At 32.8% G+C, this 17423-nt stretch overlaps 1 protein-coding gene across 3 annotated transcripts in view; it reads right to left on the bottom strand.

Annotated features, from left to right (window-relative positions):
• Positions 1 to 17423, bottom strand: part of CDC73 (cell division cycle 73) — a 118940-nt gene that overhangs the window by 73463 nt on the left and 28054 nt on the right. For all 3 annotated transcript variants that reach the window (XM_041723223.1, XM_041723224.1, XM_041723222.1), the window contains exons 9-10: positions 16530 to 16608; positions 14184 to 14248 (exon numbers count right to left, since the gene is read on the bottom strand). In XM_041723223.1, the coding sequence (XP_041579157.1) occupies positions 14184 to 14248; positions 16530 to 16608 (144 nt within the window). The remainder of the gene's footprint in view (positions 1 to 14183; positions 14249 to 16529; positions 16609 to 17423) is intronic.

Below are 17423 nucleotides of genomic sequence, written 5' to 3'. Positions count from 1 at the left end.
TAGAGAAGCACAAATTACCATGCCATAAATTTGTATTTTTAAAGTCTCTTAATAATCTTCTTTCAGTACAACCAGTCTTCTTTATCTTATGTATTTTATTTTATACATTAAAAATATTATTCACAGAGAGAACTCCTACTATTCACTAGTCTACCAAATGAGTCCATGCATAAAAGACAATGACCTCTAATGTACGGGAGGGGGGGGGGCGAACCCCAACAACTCACAATTCTTAACAACTAAATGGAACTTTTGGTGCTTGTTTGGATCCTATTTCCAACGAATGAACTACAAAAATCATTTTTCAAGAAAATCAAAGAAAATGGAAAATGAAATGGTTATAAGAGGATAAATTATTTTTTGGCAATGCACAATAATGTCTCTACAGCAAAGTAAACAGTATTTTTTTAGAAGTGCAAAGTATGTAGGAACAATGTCTAGATTTTGCTTTGTAATACTTAAGGGAAAAGGAGATACGGAACAGATGAAGAATGGTTTAAAAATAATTATAGAAATCTGTGTGATGGACAGAGAGAAAATCATAGGCTATTTTCTCTAATTATATTTATGTTTATAATTTTTCATAATTAAGGGGGGGGGGGAAGGTTTCACCAATTGCTTTGCAAAAGGAAGTCCCCAGAAGGAAAAAAAAAATTTACAAAGAAGCACTGTCTTTGGAAGGACAAATTAAGAAAGATGCCCCTTTCTCCAGCCTGTTGATATCCTGGACTAGGTCATGATGAGGGTACAAGCTAACTAGGATTTTCCCCCATGATATTCAGGGAAGACAGCAGCATTATTAAAAACTGCTTTGGCATTATTCATATTTATAAGTATTTACTCCTTTGCCTAATAGCTATCATTTCAAAGAAAAAAAAAAACAATCTCCCATTATTATCAGCTGCCTGGGCCTAGAAAATTAGTCTTTGATCTAACTAGCATATTAGAAACTAGCATTAGAAATAGTGACGGTTTAAGAAAAAATACGTTACAGCCTTAAGCTAACAAGTATTGATTAAGTTTAGGCTTCATACTTAGAAAAACCTGACATCTGAAAGGACAGGGGAGGAGGAGGAGAGTAGCTAGGTAATTTGTGCTTCTTTACTAATGTAATGTACCAAACAATGCAGTGCCAGATCACTGGAATCTTTATGTCCGCTGGAAAGCAAAAAATCTGTATGGACAAGGGAATGCTGTAGTTAAACAACTGGACCAATTAGACGGTTCCCAGGATGTTAATTAATGACTAACTGAAAAGGAACTCTTTCCACTTTTGTAACTGGAACAGGCTGCATACATCTCTCCAGCTTAGTATATTTAAGTTAGGAACACTTAAGGAGGCTCTGGAAATCTGCAGGAAGGTAGACTTGCTAATACCCTCTTTTTGTCCATGCCTAATATTTTGTCGTGCTCTTCCGACTCCTCAACAGACTCATCAATTGCTCCTCTGTTTCTACAGAAGTGTTTTCTCAGTCTAGCTGACAGATCAAAATGCCTTATACTTATAGCTTTGTTCCCCAAATATCACATTCTCACACATCAGGAGAACGTCTTAACAAAACTTGACACATTTTTTTCCATTATGAGATGTTTAAAAACACACACACACACACACACAAATTCATTTTTATTTGGCTTTAAGCAATAAAAAAAATCCTTATTATGAAGAATTTATAATCCTCATTATAAAGATTGATAAAATTTTAATTCTTCAGTACTAGGAAATATATCTTACATGTTTCTCAATGCTGTTAGTCTAAAACCCGAGTCCATCATTAGCAATTTTCATTTAATATTCTTGCATTTCCTAAGACAAGCAGAAATAATAGTTTTAAACTACAGTACACTGGAAATAGCCATTACGTAAATGCCTCCACTCTTATACATTTAATGTTAAAAGTTAATGTTCCTACTTAATGACTATGCTAGGTATGTAAGTAGCATACTTCCTAAAATTCACTTAAATATCAATTTTTAAGGTCATAAAATTCAACTCAAGTATTGACTGCTTGATTCATTATAAAAAATTACTACCTTCTACATCAGTTCATAAAAATTTAACTTAAGGAAGGATTCTCCTACAAGGTTCAGAGGGAACATGGCCCTGCGGACACCTTGATTTCAGACTTCTGGCCTCTAGAGCGGAGGCAATAAATTAGTTGTTATGAGCAAAAGAAAAACAAAATTAAGCCTAAATCGAGCAACCTACAGCTACAGACCAAATCCAGATCCTTGCCTATTTTTGTGTGTCCCGTGAACCATAACTGGATTTTACATTTTTAAGGTGGAGAAAAAAAAATCAAAATGATAGTAATTACTATTTCTTAACATGTAAAAATCATGAAATTCCAATTTCAGTATCCACAAAGGAAGTTTTACATTTATTGGAACAAACCACTTGTTAAATACAGTCTATGACTGCCTTTACACCACAACAGTAGTTATGTACTTGAGCCAAATACCTCTCGTGATTTAGCAATGCTGACTGGCACACAGCAAGAATGCAGTTATATCATTTCATCCATTTTAATTTTCTAAAAAGCATACATCACTGATATTTTGTTTGTCTCTCCTCTATTTACCACTGCACTGCATCCCTAGAACCTATACCACAACCTAGCATATGGGAGGCATGCAATAAATACTGGTCGAATGAATGCAAAAGACACCACTGTGTGTCCCACATTTGTCTATAACAGCAACATTTAACTGCAGGTTTGGAACTTCCACCTAATCTTCAATTGACAGTAATAAATCCGAAATGTAATAATGTGATAAAAAGGCAAATATTTTTAAAAATCTAGAAAATTCTAGAAACAAAATTCTAGAAACACCTTCCAAGTGACAAATATGCCCAGTCGATATCACATGTACTCATGGACTGATATAAGCATCTGCCACTGTCTGTGAGAAAAGATACTTTTTCAGAGACAAAATACATAAAATTTCATTACAGACCAACTTTAATAGATTTACAGAACATTTACAATCAATTATGGTGATACAGAAACTAACTTTGAACCACAAAACATTATCTTGCCACCAAAAGAAATCCTAATACTTCTCACTAGCAGGTCATTATTACCCAAAATTTTATTCATTTATTATTATAATTGTCATTGAAAATTTGTGCAGATTTTACTCCTGTTCTGTAAGTACCTACCGAAAATCTGTGATTTTGCCTATTAGCCTACAAGTCTAAAATATACACTATCTAGTCCTTTATATAAAAGCTCCCAATTTCAATCATTAAATTTAAACCTTTTAAATCATTGCAAACTAGAAAATAAGGCAATAATGAAAATACTCTTAAACCATACAAATTCCTTTACATTAATTACTTTTGTTCATACCCAACTCTACATTTCTTTGCACTCATTAAAAACAATTTCACAGTCAAGTTTCTAAGATAGATAACAAACACTGTGGTTTTGGAAATTAGCTTTCAAAGACTTGATAAAGTTTAATGAAATCAACCTAAAATTACAAGGCAAAACAGAGCTTAAATGTAAAACTCATACTGTAGTAAAAGATGGCTTATTTTTTTGATATGTAAGCACCAAAAATCAATTCAGCATAGAGAAATAAAAGTCTCAATAAAAATAGCAGTCTTTCATTGCAGACCAAATACAAATGTTACCACATTTAATTTACATGTATCAGTGAAGATGTCAAGCACATTTTTATCAGAATATCAGAATTATTTATACATTTATTGGGGGTTGGGCTATATGGGGGAGTACTCATTTATGTAAGAGAAAAATACCTCCCCCTTCTATTTCTGAAAATAGTTCTAGTAATTTGTCTAGCTGAATTTTATGTAAGTAGTATAATCAACTAATAAGTAAATTGTGAGCTAAACTCAGGAAAATTTTCTATAGGATCAGTTATCCTTATTTTAAAAATCCTTACTACTTAGCATTATATTATGTATATATGCACATCTTTCAAATAAATATGCCAAAGAAGCATTAAGCTGGATAAAAGATTTATCCTAAGACAGCATGATTACGTATCTATTTATACAGTCTTCTACAACAGTACTCATATTAGTACTTCTCCATTTGTACTTAAATTATATTTGTTTTTGTTCTGACTGTATTCTAAATCCTAAATACTTTTATACAATGCCAAGAAACCCCTTAGATTATAATGTCTTTGTAGCACTGAAATTACGGAATTAATCAGTAGAGTGGGATTTAAGTAACTTCATTAATTTATGCCTCTGAGCATAAGTGAAAGATAAAAATAAATGATTTTCAGAATCCTGTAGGAAATCCTTGCTCCTGTGTCCCCTTCCAAATCAACAAAACTAAATAGGACTAAACTGAGATCTACAGTTCAGACTTCTAGCCAGGCCATCTACTGTTGCCTACTCTCTCTATTGACAAATCAGAACCTTTGGATATCGACATCATGAACTTTCAATTCAAAAGTCCTAGCCCCTAATCAACATTTTTTAATAAATCAAATAGAAGAGAATGAGATGTTAGTCCTAAAACCTGAATCCGTAATCTATACACCTAAAGAAATACATCATACGGACTTGGAAATAGTCAGACACCTCTTTAAGAAGGGAAGTTACAATGGCAAATGATGACAAAGCCCCTCTAAGCAGTGACCAAGGAAAAACGTTTCCTGGCCTTGCAAGAGGTCTGTCTTTATTGAAGAGATGCAAATATCAACCTCTCTTACTCTAATACCGTTAAATGTTTGAAGGATATAAGTTAATATGTCACTGGGCATATGATCTCCCATGAGCTTCTTTACAGAAAGAACATGGATATGCCAGATATAGGGAGTTGAATATCCAGTGTTCTTGGTAATTACAGTGTAAATTAATAAATCAGCATTTAGCATTCCGAATGCTCCTCTTATAAGCTTGAATAATAAATCTCTCATGGTATTACTACCTAGGATTTTTAGCCTTTCTCTGGGCCCTAGCAAATTAATAATGAAATGCCAACCTATTAGGCAACCTGGGACCCATGCAACTAATCATCCCCAGGGTATATAACGTTCTGTATCACTGTTCATCATCCGCAGATCTGTTATATAACAAAAATGTTGGTGAAAATTCTTAAGTGAATTAGAACCAGACTATATGATTATGGACTGGTCCTTCAGTAATCCAAAGAGGGTTCCAGTGTAAAATACAAATGTAATCCCACCAGTATCCCATAATGATGCATATTTTGGCAAAATCTACTATACTCTGACCTTTATGTTGATATTTATAAAGTTTTAAAAAATATATCATACAAACTTTCAAAAATACTAATAATGACTCTGAATGTTTAGAAATAAATCAAATGTGTAAACACAGGTCTCCCAAAATTTGGTTATCTACCAATTTATTGGAAAATAGTAATTACATCCATTACATTTAACAGAGATAAAGAAAAAAAGTTACCAAAATAAATTTAATTAGCTAAGTTAAGCTTTTACTGTTAATTTTTCCTGTTAAAGTAACTTTTGTAGGGGAAAAAAATGTGACAATGTACGAAAGTTCTTGACAAATTATGGTGTAGCCACAAATTTACTATCAGAATGGTTGGTTATAACAATGTAGTTCTATTTAAAACTCACTGATTCCTAAGGACACTTAAATATTTAAGATAAAATTATATTTTAAACATATCAGAAGCTGAATTTTCTTTAATAAGACAACTAAAAGCCTTCCATATAACAGAAGTTCAAATTCTTCTGAAAGGTCAAAGAACTGTTTTAGTTCTCAAATTTGATATATTAAAGTATATAAGGAATTCAATTCCAGAATGTTTATAGCAATGCATATAAGACAGAAATGACAACAAGACACTGAAAGACTGAAGCAGCTACCAAATTTAAGATGGTAAATCATTAAATGGATAGTGTCCAGAATTCACTGTTTCTAAATCATGATATCAGATTATTTCTGACTTAAAAATTTATAAAATATTAAATTGACTTGATTTCAAAACAACTGTTTGTTCTCTTATGTAAAAATCTAAATGTAAAGAACAAATTTTTTCAGTGACAACATAAAATATGACAACTTCAATAGTGAGATAATTATCTGATGCCTATGGTATGCCTTTTATCTCCAATGAAGTAAAAAATAAAAATCTTAATAAAGCTTTAATTCCTTAGCATTTCAAATGAATTTCTTCAATTTATTCACAGCAAAGCAACATTCTGAAATTTCAAATAAGAACTTAGTTTCTAAATACTAAGGCTTGTCCAGACCAGAAGTAAGAGTTTAAAAACAGATACTTAAAATAAACGCAGAACAGTCACTCACAGAGGAACATGAGAAGCAGGAAAGACAAGAAGAACAACACTAAAAGAAACATCCATCAAGAAAAAGACCTGGAAAAGAAACCAAAACTTAGAATTAAAGATCAAATGAGGTTTGGCAGGTTGGGGAGAAGGAAGGGAAGGGGATGAACTAACTAGAAATGCAATGAGTATTAAGACAAATATAATTAAGACAACAAAGAAAATAAAATTTGAATGTAGGGTTTATATAAAAGATTGAAATTCCTCAAGGATTTGAATCAGTTTATGAAGACCCGGAAATTGATACAGCAAACTAAAGCTCAGCCAACAACAACCAACAGAAAAATACCTATCAAGGAAATATTTAAACATCCAACCCATAGAATGTTATTAAATATACTAGGTCTTTTTCATATGAACAAACTGATTCAAATCATTTAGTCATGAATTAAGGTAATATTAACCTTTTTTCCTCAAAATAATGAAGAGAAATATATAACATATAAAATAAAGTCATGTCTGTGTTAACTAACAATGGTGGCTAGTCTAAAAACATCCTTGAGAAGGAGTTAGAATTTAAAAATGATGAAATATGTTCAATGAATTGAAATTGTACTGCTGATGAAGGTAAACAGAAATGGGAATAAAACACTATACTGTACTATGTCCAGGAGAGGTTTTTTAAAAACTTTGCTTTTGTGCACATCTGGGTCATAAATAGCTATAGTATTACACAATGGAATTATAATTAAAATATTTTATATAATCCAACTGAAATCTGACAGTATTGACTTTCATCATGCTGTTAACAAAATATTATATTTCCAAGCTAGTTTCTATTTTCTCCTTTTCTTACAGTGATCAATATTAAAACACTGAAAAATGTGACATTAACATTGTTATTAAAAATTATACAAAAGTTTCTAGATTACTGCCAACAGTGTCTATGTTTCTTTAAAAAATAAGTCTCAGAAGTTTTGGGACCATGTTATTATTAACTACACGGTCATGAGTATTTTAAAGACATCTTATATATTATTAAAAATCTCTAAGACACCTTGGATAAACGAATAATTATTCTTTAAAGAAATGCAAAGGTAAATTAATGGAATTTAATTGTATAGACACCAAAAGTAGCATCCACTGTGCAATGGATTTTTCAGTAAAGCTCAACAAAATACATAAACTAAAAGAAACAAAAGGCATTATTATAAAAATAACGTACTTTATATGCATTAAAATTTCCTGCCACCTGTTACTATGTTTTTGAAATTATTTTTTCTTGAATTAGATCAGCATCAAATGTTGATTATGCTAACAAACAAGATAAAATCAAATCTTAGTATCTCTCCACCACAAAAGGAGCATTAGTGTAAGGAGATTAATACACACTCATCTAAATAAGTGTTCAATCTAAGTATGACCCAACTAAAAAAAGGAGAGGAGGGTATTTTCTGTATTATTCAGTATAAAAGTTCACAAAATGTTACATATGTTTAATATAAAAACATTCCTCAATAACTAATTAATTCAGTGCTACAAGCAAACAGCACTGAAAAGAACAATGTGAACAAGGTATACCTATACAGTTGCAAACCTTGAAATGAATGTCAGAGCAAGTTATTATAATACCATTTTTCACATGACAAAACAGATGCCTAATTTGCTGCAACAGCCAACAAATCACAACAGAAAGCTCTCTCTTTTTAGACACAGTCCAGATCTATAATGAGCTCATTAAAAAAAAAAAAAAAATCACTTGGGCAAAACTACTATATAAAAAGAATTTGAGAGATGTTTTGAGTATAGAGAAAAAAATATTGTCTAAGTGATGAACTCTTAGAACAGTCTATAAAAATGCAAATATTAGAAATAAACTATACAAAATATTAATATGTTAACACTTAAGTATTGCTTCATTTAACAGGTAGTTAACATATAAAATTAACTTTCAAGACACAGAACAAGTTACTGACAGAAACCAAATGATGTTTTGTTTTGTTTAGGGGCTAGAACTTTATATTGCTCAAGCTGACAGAGGAAAGAAACACCCTGTTCCCTGAAATATCAAGATAGTCAACAAGTTTTGAAAATTATTTCAAGTGCAATATAATATTCAAGCAGAATATGCCAATCTAAATATAGATGCAGACAATTATAGAATTATAAAAGTAATATTCTTATTTATAATTCTATGACCACATATTAAAATCCCAAAGCTGGGCAGCTGGGTGGCTCAGCAGTTTAGCACCGCCTTCGGCCCAGATGTGATCCTGGAGACCCAGGATCGAGTCCCAAGTCAGGCTCCTTGCGGGGAGCCTGCTTCTCCCTCTGCTTATGTCTCTGCCTCTCTCTCTCTGTGTCTTCCATGAATAAACAAATAAAATCTTAAAAAAAATAAAATAAAATAAAATCCCAATGCTCTTTAATTTTTTAAAAATTTTAACTAAAGTATAGTTCACATATACTGAAGTAGTTTCAATAGAAAAAACAGTGATTCAATAATTATATATATTATGAAATGTTCATCATGAAAAAAGCATTACAATACTGACTATATTCCCTATGCTGTACTTTTCATCCCTGTAACTTATTTTACAACCGGAAGTTTGTATCTCTTAATCCACTTCACCCATTTCATCCATCCCCCCACATACTTTTTTGATTGAATTAAACAATTTAAATCTAAATAAACTTCATTTCTTTAAAAAAAAAAAAAATTAAGTAAACTCTACACCAAAAATGTGGAGCTTGAACTCATGATCAAGAGTTGCATGCTCCATCACATGAATAACCAGGCATCCCTCATTTCTTTTCATATATGAGCCCTAACAGGTAGATTAGAAATGCCTAACCTAGCTAAGTTATCCCTCACTATATAACTTGTTTGTAGGAATTTTCTCTCACAGAACAAAGAACACAAAGATAAATATACACAGCCACAGTAAAAATATACCAATTACTAGAGAGGAAAAGAGTTATCATCATATTTAAATAAGCTAGTCTTCGTAACTTTGAGTAAACATGTTATCATTAAATGTAATATTAAATACATCAGTGAAAGTTGTCTACATTGATGCCTAAATCAAAGTAAGATTATATTCAAAATTATAAACTCATAATAAAAGTAACCATCATTTATTTACTGAGTCCTCTGTGCTAAGCAATTTTACATAGTGTCTCTTTTAGTCCTCAACAAGATTATGACATAAGTTCTACTATCTTTATTACAAAATAAAAACAACACCACTTAAAAAAGAAAGGTTAAATAATCTCACCATCATTAGTGGCATAATGTGGAAGAGTTGTGATTCAAAGCCAGAACTGACTTCAAATCCTTAAATATATAGTGCTTTCAACTGATTACCTTCTCTTTAACAAGATAACACTGCCTTTATTTAGATCAAGAATTTCAAACTGAAAGGCCAGTAGGGTCTAAGAAGGTAGTACTGTTGACCCTTGAACACAGGTCTGAGCTGCACAAATGCACTTCTGTGTGGATTTTTTTATGGTACAGTATCATAATGTATTTCTCTTCCTTATTTTTAAACATTTTCTTTTCTCTAGCTTACTTTATTGTAAGATACAGTATATAATACATCTAACATACAAAATATGTGTTAGAGTTATCTAAGGCTTCCAGTTAACAGTAGGCTTTTAGTAGTTAAGTTTGGGCAAGTCAAAAGTTATACACAGATTTTCAACTGAATGCAGTGGGTGGAGGGTGTCAGTACCCGTACCCTCAGTGTTGTTTAGGGGCCAACTGTATAAATAAGTGAAGAAGACTAGATCAAAGATAACACAACAATGAGGCCTTTGGGCAACCTAAAGAAAATACCCCATCTAAAGGTAGTCATTATTTGCATCAGTGTGGCTCTTATTACCTAGACTATAGACCCAGTACATAGTTATGCCAGATAGCTTTTCAAAAGAAGCTGAAAATCCAAACTGTTTTTGTGACATACTTTTATTTTTTAATCTTAGTGCATAAAATAAAATTTTAAATGACACTGAATGCCTCATAAAACATAAGTAGAACCACATTTAGATTGGCACAATGAATGATCCCAGAAGTATGCTAAGAGAGGCATATGATGTCAGTGTACCAGCAGGCACTATAAACAGGATGCATTTAACCCTGGGAAGAAATTTTCCCATACGCACCCTTAAAATCTACACAACAACATTTACATAAGCACTCAAAGAAATATTTGCTGAAGGAAAAGAAGGAAGGAAAGAAGAGCGTTCAGTAAGAAAGTCTTCATCAACAGTCTCTGTCATCCGGTGGCCTAGACTTTAGACACAATTCTAGAGCATTACTGCTACCACAGCACTCCCGTAACACTCCAAGCAAAGATGAACAGTTAATTAACAATCAAATGAGAATGAAGGAACTTTATAAAACAGGGGATCTGAAAGGTTACTAATATATGCATTCCTGCTTAAGAATACAACTTTATACTGAGAAACTAAGATTCTGGATTTTTGTAAATAGTGGAAGTTGATGTGATTACACCTTGAATGTATATACTGAAAACCCACCCAAGTGCACTTACTATCAGGAAAACAGTTCCAAAAAAAAAAGGCTTATTATGAAAACTACAATGTCTTCTGGAGTCAACTCAAATAAGCTTTTGATCCGCACAGAGTGTAAAATGTTTCCTCAAAAATGAAGACAGCAAGGTAATTGAGAATCAGTGATATTAGTAAGAACTAAGAAAAGAATAAACAGGGGTTAAAGTATATGACCCTCCTACCTGAACATTAATAAGCTATACTGGGAGGTTAAAATGAATTAGTTCTCAATTCAATTACCGAATCTTCACAAACAAGAGTGAACTGTGATCATATCTTTTTATTCCTTCTCCAGTGGAACCACAGATGAGTTTTTTGCCAACAAAGAATAGTCTTCATCATCTCCTCTTATTTTCTGTATAATGAAAAGCACTGTCAAGTAGCACTTTCTTAGTTTACGATGGCACCTTTCACAGAAGAATGCAAATACATTCTAGTGTCCCCAAACGAAATGGTTTCTACTCCCAACCTGTAACTGCTAGGATAGTTTCACTTAAACTGATTCTACACAATTATAGTTCTTTCCCATGTTCTCAAAAGGAGGAAAGAAAGGAGTAAACATAAACACTAGGGGGCAAACAAGCCAGGGAAGTGCATACTCCTATCTTCCAATTTAGACATTCATATATTAAAAATAAATTCCTATACCACAAAATTTCTTAAACATTATACAACCCAACTAACACATTTTGGTGAAAGTTACGAACTCAGAAAAGCCCTTTAGTAACTCCAACATCCATGTCTTATGCCACTATATTTCTTGGCCTAATTCAAAAGTTAACCAGACTCAACTATACAAACTTGTAACTTTAAAGATACCTGGGTTTCTATTCTTATCATGAATTTCTATAAATTATTGTCTTCATAAAATATCGACAAATATTATTTAATACCTTGCCAGAGCCTTTTTTATAAATTTCAATAACTTGTGATTCTTATGAAATACCATCAAAACACATACTCCCTTCTAACAAATGAAGACAAAAAAATCAATTACATAAAAATTTTCTAGCCATCTGCACATATTGATTTAGTCTGATATCTAACAAGACTCTGGTGTCTTGAACTTAAAAGATATATAAACCAATCCTATTACAGGCTGGTACTAATTTTAGTAATTATGTAGATCAACCAAACATGTCAAACCCCTGAAAAACAGTGGTAGCTAAAACGAGCTCATAAGTAAACTAGAAAGGAAGTCAGATCTGTGCAACAAAGCCTTTAACATATAAGAGCCTTCTGCGCGTCTGAGTGGATGTCACAAGAGAAATTTTTTTCATTGGAGAGTAAGACAGAAAGAAAGTTGGTGAAACTCATAGACTCATAAATATTAGGTAATAATTCTAAACGAAAAAAAGGCAAAGAAAAACACTGCACTGGAAGCATAAGCTTGAGATTCAAGTAAAAATAAACAATTATCAGAGCAACTTCAAAGCTTTCAAGTTCAAACCTCTGCATGTATTCTCTAACAACTGCTAAAATGAATCAGGTCACAAACAGTACAGATATTCAAAAAAGGTATTAAAATATGGAAAGAACCAACAATTAACCCATTTTTAGTCTTTCTGCTGCATTTCTACACAATGTCTTTATGTGATTATTTCTGTAAAAACAAACGCCATAAATTTGTTTAAATTCGCCTTTAAGTATATTTAGAAGCAGAGTCTAAGGAGGAAGCAGAGCCGTATCATTCTCTTACAGTTTAACTAAGAAGCTGTCCTTGGATTTTAAAAAAAAAAATTCTATAAAAAGCATCACTATAAAAACTATCACTGATTTTACTATTTGCATAGAAGCTCAGTAATGAAACCCATTTCACTGCATTTCAGATGAGGCAAAAGTTAAAAGAACAATGACCACAAAGACAAAAAAAAAAAAAAAAAAAACTTACCCTGATGGTTACACCTAAAGATAACAACAATAAAATAAAGATAACAACAAAGATAGCAGTTTCAAAATAATTCACTTAGGGAATGGCCAGGAGGCAAGTTCTATTCCCAAGAAAATGTCAGTAAATGAATCTTTTAAAAATTAAAGTTAAATCTTATAGCCATGAGCTACATTTTGAAGTCAGGAAGAACTGGGCAGATCTCATAAGATGAGTGTATCTAATCTTTTACCACCCTCCCCTCATTCACTATGCTGTGGAGACATATGCCTTCATACTGTTACTCCACTGGGACTCAATCTTGCCCCTTGAGCCGTCTTTCATAGAATGTTTTTCTACAAGGGCTGTGCTCAACAGTCACCTGCTCAGAGATGCCTCTCTGACTACTCTCTCTACAAAAAGCCCTGTTTGTCTTATTCATAGATATAGTTCCAGTGACTAGAACAGGGGCTGACACAAATGCTCAAGTACTTGTTATGTGAATTAATGATACAATTCAATCATACAAAGACAAATCTGATGACAACTTAAAAACAAGTGCATTAGCAAAATATCTAATAATTCCAATTTGAAGTCCAGGAAAAGGAAAAAGAAGATCAACTTTTAATATCAGATTCTCCATATTTATTTGCTATCTGCTCTAGAAAGCATGACAAGATATATCTTAATTCTGAGAAATCACAGCAAATATATGATGATTCCATGTCATATTGAGTCCTCAAAGATCTGATGATTTGTAAACAAAGACAAAGTAAGTTTGGTATTAGCTTTAATATAGGTACTCTAATACATATACGTAGTATTTTAAAGTACACTAATAATCTGTAATATAAATACTCAAAACAAGGTTAACAGAATTCCTTCCCTACATCACCAAGTCCTATCTATTACTGACAAAACAAAAATTAAGTGTTAAATACAGCCTCGTCAGAACATCCAGAAATTACCACTTTTAGGGCGTTAAAAAAAAAAATACAAAGTAAGTCTGCTAAAAGTGAGATAAAGGTTTAAAATTGTGGACATCTAAGTAGTTGATTCTGGCAAGCATGCACTTTGTTAAGTATCACATCAACCATTACAACCTTTTCTTTTTAAAGAGCATAAGGCATTACATTTTAAAGAACATAAAATACTGTGGAAAACAATTCTCCCCATTTGGACCTTTGTAACTCCTCACTGGCATTAAATACCCTACCCAGGTAACAACCATCCTACTTGCAAGTTAATCAAAACAGCTTTTATTTACACACACTCAACTCAGGTAAGCAAAAAAAAGAAAAAAAAAAAAAAAAAGGATAGCCACAAATCAAATAATCACCGTACAGATCTATCAGCACAATTAGTCCTTAAAGATAAACATTTGAAAGAGAAAATAATGGAGAATACAAATTTTCTTCAACATCTGCTACTCACATAAAATGTCTGGAACAAAAGAACCTGTGTAGTCGAAGTGACTTACCGTTACAGATTTCAGTGTCATACCATGGTAGGTGCCCATAGTGTCGATTTTGAAACCTTCCGTTTCTACAAAGAAAGGGGATCTGATATTAGATTTTATGTATTTTGCAATCAATAGTAAACCTAAAGTAATAATCTGTGTTATAATCTGACGGTTTAGTATAAAAAACAATCAAATACGCTATACATATAACATTAAATGACATACCTATGAAGATAAAAATTTTAAAAGGGATACTAGTCCCAAAATATATTCAGTATATGCCAGGAAGGCCTTTGTGTAGAAGTTGATTAATACTAGTTCTACAGGGATGCCTGGGTGACTCAGGGGTTGAGTGTCTGCCTTCGGTTCAGGGTGTGACCCCAGAGTCCCGGGATTGAGTCCCACATCGGGCTCCCTGGATGGAGCCTGCTTCTCCCTCTGCCTAGGTCTCTACCTCTACCTCTCTCTCTCTCTCTATCTTCTTTGTGTCTCTCATGAATAAATAAATAAAATCTTTTTAAAAAATACTAATTCTACAATTGTGTTCAAAAGTTTTAATATTTTGGGAATAAACACTTTATAACCTCTCAATTATTTACTTTTAATGCTCAATTATAGTAGCACTAAAAGCTTCCAGTGTTATGAGAAGGCCTTAAAATATGTTTCAAAATTACAATCATAGGCATAAGTTACATAATTTGTAGAAAAGCAATGCTGTAAATAATGATAAAGGTTCCAGAACAGTCTCAAAATGCCTTTCTGTAAAGGGTCTTACATTAAGTAGTTTTCACGTTGCAAGTTCTATGTCTCTATCACAACTACTGAATTTTGCAGGTACATTGAAAAGATAAACAAAATATGTAAACAACTGGGAACTGGGCATGGCCTGATTTGGCCCACAGAGGATCAGATTTGGTCTATGGGCTGTAATATACCAACCCTACTTAACAAAATTCATTCCACAGGAAAAACACTGCAGTGAATAAAAGAATGAACCACTATATTTCTACAGCATGTATTCACAGTACATGCCTTTAAGCAGTAAATGAAATCAGCACACAAAATTCACTGTATAGAAGCAATATATCCTTTAATAATATTTAAATGGAGATTTCAGATTATGCAGGAAAAAAACATAAAAGGTAAAGTTCCAGTTGCTTCTACCTCATTTTTCTCACAAATCAAGATAAATGAAGATCCCAAGAGAAATTACAATTAGTGCCACTTCACTAACTACCACACTACCATGGAAATGGTTCACTATTTCCAATAGGAAATATTTCAAATAGGTTCACTATTGCATTAGTAGGCTATTGCAAAATAAGCCCTCATAGTTAACTAAAATCTATGCTTCCCAAGTTCTCAATGTATACATTAACAATTACAGAAACATGATTTGATATACAGAATCTCCATTCAGTCTAAACTTCTGAGCAGAATATCAATAACAAAATATTTATAGATAGCTTATTATATACCAATCAGTATTCTAGACACATACTAGTTTTGCTTTTTAAAGATTTTATTTCCTTATTCATGAGAGACAGAGAGAGTGAGGCAGAGACATAGGCAGAGGGAGAAGCAGGCTCCCCTCAGGGAGCCCGATGTGGGACTCCATCTCTGAACTCCAGGATCATGCCCTGAGCCGAAAGCAGAGCTTAACCACTGAGTCCTCTAGGTATCCCTAGACACTTACTGGCTTAATCCCCACAAGGAAGCTAAAAGATAGATACTATTACTATTACTAGTATTGCAATGTAACACAAGAGGAAATTCAAACAGAATGCAGTAGAAGTAATTTACTAAAATTCACACAAGTAACTGTGACACAGGCAATCTGGATCCAGAACCCATGCAGTTAACCAGGGCTTGGCAATCTAAGGGGACAGGGGTGGGGAGGGGGTGTGCTCTCATATGCGCACATGGTGGGGAAGAGAGGAAGAGGAAGAGAGAATTCCAAGTAGATCCGCACCCACTGAGAGCCCAACGTGGGGCTCAATCTCACAACTCTGAGATCATGTATGCCCTGAGCCGAAATCAAGAATCAGACACTGAACTGAATGAGCCTTCCCAGGCATCCACAGGGGATGGCAAACTTATTCTGTAAAAGTCCAGATAATATTTTAAGGCTCTGCAGGCTGCAGGATCTCTGTCACAATTCAACACTGCTGTCACAGCACCAAGAACCATAGATAATACGCAAATGAATGCCACTGTGTTCTAGCAAAAGTTTATTTATAATATGTAATGGGCCAGATTTGGCTTGCAGATGTTTGCCAACACCTGCTCATAAATATTAGGTCACATTACCTCTCACATTCAGCAGCACCACAGTAAGGGGAATATAAAAATTAAGTAACCTGCCTTCTTTTCCTTTGAATCTCTCCTGGTCATATCTGTTGTAGGCAGCTGGGATAGGCTGTTTGGTACGCAATGTGGGATCCTGTAGAAAAATTAATTATGAGCTAAATGTTAATATTTTAAATTGTTATATAAAACTCAGAATAAAAATCAATATAAGTGTAATATTTTCTAAGCTTTTTTCTTACAATAGCCAGTAAGACAAAAGTGGGGAGTCATTTGATACTTATTTTCAAGACATTGTTTACTGGTAGAAAATTACCATTGCTATCAAGGAAAAAGGCAAAGGACTCCAAAGTAAACCTGTATCATGGCAAAATGCAAGGCTCTTACAAACTGCAGAAATAAAACAGGTATGCTTAATAATTTTATTCTTATTATTTAAATGTCTTCGTGAAAATAGTAAACCCCAATTATGAACTGTTTTTAACAAAAACCCCCCTAATTCAAGGCTTACTGAATTGACATTTTAGAGCCTTTTAACTAAATTATTCTCCAAATTGTTATTAATCCTTAAATTAAATAAATATAACAAACTCACTATAAATGTACGAGATAAGACTAAAGTTAATAAAGGTGTTATTTGTTAAAATAGTTAGAGTAAGTTGTCAACCCACTCCAACCCCTAGCAACCACCAATCAATCAGTCCTCTGTATCTATAAGATTATTTTGTTTTTATATTCCACATATAAATGGCATCACAAGGTATGTCTTTCTCTAACTTATCTCACTTAGCATAATGCCCTCAAGGTCCATCTATGTTGTCACAAAAGTTATCCAAAAGTCAATCCATAGATATAAACTTAATTCACAAATACTTTATTAAAATTCAGTCTATAGTAATCTAAAACAGCATATTTAAAGAATATTCCCAAAATTGCTTGGGAAATTCACAG

Source organism: Vulpes lagopus, chromosome 11 (genome assembly GCF_018345385.1).
Source record: "Vulpes lagopus strain Blue_001 chromosome 11, ASM1834538v1, whole genome shotgun sequence".
NCBI classification, from domain to species: domain Eukaryota; kingdom Metazoa; phylum Chordata; class Mammalia; order Carnivora; family Canidae; genus Vulpes; species Vulpes lagopus.
This window is presented reverse-complemented; position numbering and strand designations above follow the sequence as displayed.